The sequence below is a fragment of the Triticum dicoccoides genome, chromosome 4B, assembly GCF_002162155.2.
Source record: "Triticum dicoccoides isolate Atlit2015 ecotype Zavitan chromosome 4B, WEW_v2.0, whole genome shotgun sequence".
Classification (NCBI taxonomy): Eukaryota; Viridiplantae; Streptophyta; class Magnoliopsida; order Poales; family Poaceae; genus Triticum; species Triticum dicoccoides.
The window spans coordinates 616704729-616712825 of NC_041387.1; the positions used below are offsets into that span (position 1 = coordinate 616704729).

The 8097-nt window shown below is 49.7% G+C and overlaps 1 protein-coding gene across 1 annotated transcript; it reads left to right on the plus strand.

Moving 5' to 3' along the window:
- Window positions 1-2939: 2939 nt before the first annotated feature.
- Window positions 2940-6374, plus strand: LOC119291786 (calmodulin-binding receptor-like cytoplasmic kinase 2). The gene is made up of 6 exons (XM_037570594.1): window positions 2940-3285; window positions 3982-4244; window positions 4333-4501; window positions 4592-4681; window positions 5250-5542; window positions 5754-6374. Exons 1-6 carry the CDS (start codon window positions 3033-3035, stop codon window positions 5970-5972), a joined length of 1287 nt encoding a protein of 428 aa, XP_037426491.1. The 5' UTR covers window positions 2940-3032; the 3' UTR covers window positions 5973-6374.
- Window positions 6375-8097: the final 1723 nt, after the last annotated feature.

Sequence of the window (8097 nt, forward strand, 5' to 3'; positions counted from 1 at the left end):
TTTATACCAGGAGGAGGAAACGAAACCCTAGCCGCGGTCCGCTCATGGCAGTCAGATTCCTTAGTCTCCACGTGTCCCCCGATCCGGAGGGGTGGAGCGGTTTTCTGCCGGGCGACGTCCCAGGATCCCCGGACCGGCCAGGAGAGGGGTACCGAGTCGATTGCCCTGAACCGCCCCCAACACCCCCGCCCCCGCGTGCGAGCACGACGGCTCGCAGCGCACGGCCGCGCCGGCGCCACGACGCTCTGGTGGCCGAACCGTAGGATCAGGGGGAGGAAGGCGATCCCAAACCCTAGCAAAGTGACAAGGGAAGGGAATGATGTACCCGATGTCGATCACCTCCTCGATGCGCAGGGAACGGGCGTCCACCGTGCAGCCACGGTCGTCGATAAGAACCAACCGAAGCGCATCCTGACGGAGAAGGAGCTCGCCGACGGCGTAGTTACCACATTCGGCTCCGCCACGAGTTTTTTAGCGCCGCGGTGCGGCCTGCGTACGTACGCCAGCTAGGCTGCGTGCATGGTTTCGGCCGGCCGGCCGGCCGCGTGCTTTGTAAGTTGCAACCTCGTGCACCAGTGCCTGCCTTGGTCAAGTGCCGATCGACGCATGCTTCGCTCCATGCATGCCGTCCGTGTAGCTCCAAGCCTCCAACTCCAATCCAAACCAAACCAAACCAAAGGCGAATAGGCGATCGTTCTGTAGTTACATTGTTACGTCAGGAGCACGCGGCGCCGGCACGACTTTACCTGCATGCGCACGCCATCGGCCGGCCGGGCGCTACTGTCCTGTCACGTTGTCACGCATGCCGTAGCGCGCGGTGGCATGCCTACGCCGGCGCGGCCGTTTCGCGCACGGGATGGAGACGTGCGCTGGCCGCACGCCGCAACCGACGGAGGGTCTGAAACTCGCTCACAGCTGCAGCCAGCGGGGGGACATTGCCTGCCAGCCAGAGACTAGCCCGCTGCTGACTGCTGACCGCTCGCTCACCGGTCGCTGCATTCGGTGTCCAAGCCCCGAAGCCACGCTTTCTTCTACTTCTGCCACTACGGCTATACCAGCAGTCCAGCGCGCCGTCGACTTCCATCCACCCGTGGGCTGCCGGCCGGGCCCCATGCATGCCTAGGCACGTGTAGACGAAGACGAGGCGTTGGACGAACCAAATTGAACTGACTGACTCGCTCACTTTGGCTCCACTCACACGTAGTACTAGTACGTTTCCTGCTCCACACGGCAACGCTAGCTTGTCCCACTAGCTGATCCATGACTGGTGAGCCATAGTGCACCTCTAGCACGATTTTTAGGTTCCTCATCACTAATATGTGTGCTGTAAATTAGTCTTCCGGTCAATCGCTTTTGTCTTTACTACTCTCTCCATTCCGAATTAATCCAGGCAACCTCTATACAATGCAAATGTAAAATGGACATCGTACAGAGGTTGCACCAACTAATCTGGATCAAAGGCACACGTTTGTGACATCATTCACCTCATTTAGCAGCTTTTTACACTTAACTTGTGTCATAAATTATCCTATTTAATTTTTTTTCTTGTTCTTAGGTGTTTTTTCGTCTTTTTATTGTATAGGCAATTTTTTTTTCATTTTTGAGTTTTCTCTTGATTTACTTGCACCAAACCAACCGCACCAACCACCTCGCCACTTAACAATCCCATGGCATACCGACCTCCCCTCCCCCCGGGTCCTCCATGCGGTCGTTAATCCCTCCCGCCATCTACCACAGGGTTAAGCTTCACTAGGATCTCGTCGTATCCAGCTCGATGTCGGATCTCCTCCCTGGAGCCTCATTCTCGGCGGTTATCCACACCTCAGCTTACATCGACCCTCTCCATGTACATCACCACATCGACAACCACCTCCGATCACCCCCCGCCCCCGCTTCCTCCTACCCCTGCCCTCTCCATCGACACACGCCCATCGCTCCGCTGACTCCCATTGGATGGAGGCCTCGGTGTAGGCCTGCATTTGGTACTTGCTTTGGGAGAAATCCCCTATGACTCGTGCGTTAGATGACCACGCCGACACCAATCGGATGCCGCCCACTTTCTTGGGGGTGTGGTCCTTTTGACCTGTACCTGACCCGCTCGATATGGGCCTCTGGCCGAAAGTCCATTGACGACGTTGTCCACAGACGTCGTTTACCTTCTTGAAGACGTCATCCGAGCCCTTTGCTATCATCCATCCACCTTTTCCATTGTGTATTGCGCTGTCCGTGCTGATGCTTGCTCAAGACGGCGAGCTTCATGCTCTTGGTGTTGTCTCGGTTCATCTTTGCTAAATGATGGCGCAAAATGCTTCCTAACTTGCTAATCGTTTCGATTTCCCGCGGCGGAGCTCTTAGTCAAGGTTTGTGTTCATCTCCTCTCTCTGGACTTGCATTGCTCCAATTCTTCTTGAGCATGTGGTCATGCTATGCTGCTCGTTGATTGGTGGATGCTTTTGTGTTGCACCCCGGGGTTTGAATACGCACGCCGGTGCTATTGTCTATTTGCAAAGTCTTTGTTATTGTGATCCTTGGACGACATCCCACGTCTACTCACGTCTCTCGTGATGTCCCTTGTATCTGCTAGCTAGGCCATGCTTTGTCATGGGCGCCTATTATTTTTTCTCTTCTTCTATTACCCTTGTTATTGCTTTTTCGGTCTTTGGACCGGCTTTCCACATAAATGCAGTCGACTTGTTCAGATTTTCAATCCGGTTTCCCTTTATATAAATGGATAGTTTTTCTTTGACCTAGATCAAATTCAGGTGGGGAATCCCTCCTCGGTGTCTGTTAAAAAAAAATCTTTTTCACTAAAAAGAGATACTGGACATGGGCGAGGGACTAGGCCTACATGCAGCCGTGGTCCACCTCTACGGGTCTTCTCCTCCTTCGCAAGTCCTGAATTAGTCCACCTTGACGCGCCAAACTAATCAATCCTCGTCCATCAAAGCCACCGCTTTCCGCAGCAATAGCGAAGCGAGCGCGTCGTCCCGCTCCGCTCCTCTCCGCGGCTGCCGCCTCGCCACGCCACCTCCATGAGGAGCAGCAGCAGCAGCAACAGCGCCGGCTCGGCGCCCAGGAGGAGGCCGATGAGCGACCTCATCGGCGCCAGCGACGACCTCTCCCGCTACTCCGTCGCTATCACCACGGTCTCGTCCGACCGTTCGTCCGGCAGCGGGCGCGGCGCCGCCGCCTTCCTCGACGCCTTCCGCTCCTGCTTCGCCCCCTCGGACGCGCGCTCGCCGGAGACCTCCCTCTCCGACGTGGACTTCGACGCCTCCCACCAGCGTACGTCGTTCGCGCACGCCTTCCCTGAACTTTTTCTCCAGTGGCTCCTGTGTGTGCCCTTCTGATCCAAAACGCCACTTTTCATCATCTTCTAATCTCGTTGTGTGATAGTAGTATATTGTTCGTCAACCATTCCTGGTCAACGCGTCCTTCAGCTTTGTACTCAATTGAACTGCGACTTCTAGGATCTTTGCACAGCACTGTTTTGTGTACTAACGCTAGGAAAGAGTCCCCCTCGTACAGTCGCATGTACGGCAATACGAATAAAATATGCATTCTCCTCTTGAGCCTTAGTTTAATCAGAGGTGTGTGACACTCTCTCCATCAGTTTGTACTTTTCTAATACTACGAATTACATGCACTCCCTCCTATTCATATTAATTCTCGCTGATTTAGCACAGTACTAAATCAGCGACCATAACCCATCTTGGCCAAAATGTTCTTATCGTTTGCTAATCCCTTCTCTGATTTTCGCAAAGTAAGAAAACACCATCGAAAAGTATCATTTGCTAACAAGGCCTCACGTCACTGATGACAGCCTCTTGAGTGACACTTGAATTCGTTATGGTATATCCTGGAATGGAATGGATACTGTTCAATTCATCAGACTATGCAAATAACACTTTGCTTACAAGAATCATCGGTTAGGTTCTCTGTAAACTTCAGATGTGACGGTTCTTTCTTATGAATCTACAGACTCGCAGTCGCTGAGCTCTCAAGGTTCTACCAGCGGGAGCACTTTCGAGAGCAGGAGATCAGCTAGGGGGCTGTATGGCTCCACCCTCAGGAACTCTTCAGAAAGGGAGGTACCCGGCGATAGGAAGTTCACCTTGCCAGAGATCCAGAAAGCAACAAAGAACTTCTCGCCCAACCTCAAGATTGGGCAGGGTGGTTCTGGGACAGTGTACAAGGGTCAGCTCAGCGATGGCACCCTCGTCGCCGTCAAACGGGCCAAGAAGGTTTGCAAGGGCTTACTTCTTATGATCGGTTCTCATAGCTTGGTGACTGTTACATAACATGGCACAGTTTGTTTCCTTTTCTTTCCAGAATATGTATGACAAGCATATGGGCCACGAGTTCCGGAACGAGATAGAGATGCTGCGATGCATCGAGCACCTGAATCTGGTTAGGTTCCATGGGTTCCTTGAGTTTGGTGGTGAGCAGTTGATCATTGTGGAGTATGTTCCCAATGGCAATCTTCGGGAGCACCTTGAAGGTAACAATCGTAGGATCCTGCCCGTTGCTCCTATGTGTATGATGCCATGGTTTTTGCTAATTCCATCTTACCGAGTTTAGACGTATGCAGGTCTGAACGGAAAAGTCCTGGAGTTCTCCGTGAGGTTGGAAATCGCGATCGATGTGGCCCACGCTATTACGTATCTTCACACCTACTCTGGTAATGCAGAGTAATTATTAATGTTTCCTTGCATTTTGGTTTCAAGTTTGTCAAGTTGTTTGGACGATTTTTGTTCTTATTTTGGTTGTTTTCTTCTTGAATCCGAAAGGTTCGGCAAATATGTTGGCACACAGGGTGGCCAATATTTATTTGTGCTCGGAAAAAAAGCCCGGAAAAGAAATTAAAGAAAGATCATTAAGAATTTAATTCAGCAGTTCCTTGTTTTAGCTCAGATACGTTGATACTGCAGAATCCTTCTGGGAAAAACAGAGTACTACTGTATCTGTTGGCTGCTTTTGCTTAGCTTCAGATAGAAGATAAGCTGAAATGGTGAAACCCATGTTGAATATTTCTGGAACTAACAACCAAGCCTAGGATAATTCCTAGTATCAATAGGAAATAAGCCTATATGTAAACTGGGATTCGACTCTCGAAACCAAATTTAGACTAGAACTGTAATTGGTGATGGAAGAGGACCATAGTTTTTATGTCAAATATCTCAGTTCAAACAGGGGAAAATATGATTCGTTGCAGTATTAAGACCTGACCATATGTTTCTCCCATGCAGATCAGCCGGTCATCCACAGGGACATCAAATCCTCAAACATTCTTCTCACAAACAACTGCCGAGCTAAGGTTGCTGACTTTGGATTTGCGAAACTGGCTCCAACTGACGCTACACATGTCTCTACTCAAGTCAAAGGAACAGCTGGGTACCTTGATCCAGAGTATCTAAGAACATACCAGCTCACTGAGAAGAGTGATGTCTACTCCTTTGGAGTGTTGCTAGTGGAGTTGGTTACTGGGAGGCGCCCGATCGAACCTAAGAGGGCGATCGGCGAACGTGTCACAGCAAAATGGGTTAGTTTGTGCCATTCTTATATTATCTTTCTACCTTTAATGGTTTTCAATATCAAATGAAATACTCCCTCCGATCTAGCTTTAATGGTTACTAAAGCTGCGTCAATTAATTTGGATCGGAGGGAGTATGTAAAATAATTCATAAAGATCGACAACTGATCCATATATCTGGTTTTGCTAATTAAGTTTGCTCCATTTATGGTCGGCACAGGCAATGGAAAAATTCTCAAAGGGCGATGCGATATTAACACTGGATCCAAATCTAGAAGTGAACGACGCGACCAACCTGGCAATTGAGAAGATGTACGAGCTGGCCCTGCAATGCCTAGCTCCCAAGAAGAGGAGCCGGCCGAGCATGAGGCGATGCGCAGAGATCCTGTGGAGTATACGTAAAGATTACAGGGAGTTGGCTCAACCAACCTCCTCCTGAACCAAGGCAGCTCATGTGGAGCAATCAAGAAAGCAAAATGCAACAACATGCCAGTTTGCCTCACTTCAATTAAAAGCATGGAGGTATGGATGAACCGATCGCTGAGCTACGGTCTGCGAAGCTGTGAATGGGACCTGTGGCCTTCCTAGAAATTGTGTGCTTATTAGGTATCAGCTAGGAAGAGTTACATTGAAGTTTCTCCTACACAGCAGTACACGTAGAATAGTCGCCATAGCAAGCACAAGCAATTTCAAACATGACTTGCATATACGATGGTGTCTGTATGTTATAGAAGAAGGATGATTTCTGAGGAGAGCATGCATTTCCCATGTATTTGATGCGTTCTCCTGTATATGATGAACAAAATTCAACAGCAGTGGTATATCTTACTTTTTGGGTGCTTGTGTGCGTCATTGTCAATGTTTGACATAGTATAGAAAATTACAGATGAAGAAAACTACAGAGCTGCAAGGAAAATACCGCGGAAGAAATTACAGATGTATATTCGTATTCAAATCTGTTTGTGTTCGCTCACGTGTGTGATGGTGCATCTTGCTCCACTAGATAAAATAGCAAAACCCCATGTCTCCATCTCTCTGCCTTCTCTGAGCTACTTGACATGGCTTCCTTTCGACTCGAGGAAACGGTACAACCTTTGCCGACGTCGTTGACTCCATGCAGGGTTGGATGCTTCAGATGGGGAACTTTCTAGAGCGAGCTGAGTTTGTTCTGAGCGGGCTCTCTCATGTGTCACCTGTGTTGCAAACCGCTCCTACACCACGCCCCATGGTTGTGCCTGATGTCAACCTTGAGTGGAGATGGGCTTCATGGACGTTTCTCTCCTCGTGCTGGGGTCAGATCGTCGTTATCTGCCTCTGAGGGTTCGTGCATCAATGTGGTTGTGGCTCCGATGCTACAGATGATGCCCGAGCTTCTGGAGCCGTGTGGGGAATCCACTCTGCATCTGTCCGTCGAGCAACTGAAGGTGGACCCCCTTGAGATCTCAGTTGTGGCATTACCGCCATTACCACCCCTTGAGCCCAGCCAGATGCTCGACTTCGAGGAGAAGGGAGATTCAGAGTTGCAATGTCTTGCTCATCCGAGTCCATTGGGCACATGGTTCCTGCAGGTGATGTGGTTGTCGCACCCAGAGCGATGGCTCGTGTGCCTGGGGCTCTCGTAGCGAAAGAGATTTGTGATTCCCTCGCTACCTTGGACGTTGCTAACCCTGGATCCAGCAAGGCAATTGGGTGTCTCCTCAAGGAGAAGGCCAACAGGGATAAGAAAAGTGGTGGTGCTAGCTCTCGTCCTGTCGTCTTGAAGGAGAAATCAAACAAGTGCAGAAGTAAGAAGAGTGGCGCTATAGGAAAGGCGTTGACAGCTGCTTGATGGATAGCTCTCAGTGTTTGAACATGTCATCACGGGTGTGCTTAGATCCGTGGCCTTTGCCGATGTTGGTTCCTCTAGTTACCTTCGATATGTGGGGGCTCACTTGTGAAGTTGAATTTCATGTGCAAGCGGATTGTAGGGGTATCGTGATGGGAGAGTTTGTCTATCTTTCTTTGGTCTTGTGGTCTTATGATTTGGGAGTAGTCCGCTTGTATCATGGGGTTGTGGCTTGGTTGTTTTTCGAGGCCAAGCATGTAACGGTTTTCGTCCGGTTTTCCGTAAATTAACCGGGCAACTATCTTCTTACTTAATGAATGAGATAAAGCTTTTGCCTTCGATTAAAAAATGTCTCCATCTCTCTGCCTTCTCTGGTGTTATATAGGTCGCACATTCTTTGGTGTCGTAAACTTTCTTCTTAATGAATATACATGCATGCGGGTCTCGAAATAGAGCAACAAAGAGCCCATGTCACATTCTCTCTGCTGCTTTGTCTCTCTTATGCTGAAGTCCCAAATCCTGACATCTAAGATCACTGCCCCTCACCGCTCCACCACTTGTCTGTGACTTGGTTCGGCGCTCATTCCGAGAGGTGCTTTTTTGGCTGTTGGGTCTACTTCAACACACATCACAACATCTATTTGCTATAATACTCACGCTTGCCTATGACAGTTCAACTCAACTGAGGTTGGCCACTATAGTCCATCATGTTCCATAGGATTTTTTTGACTGCGCATGT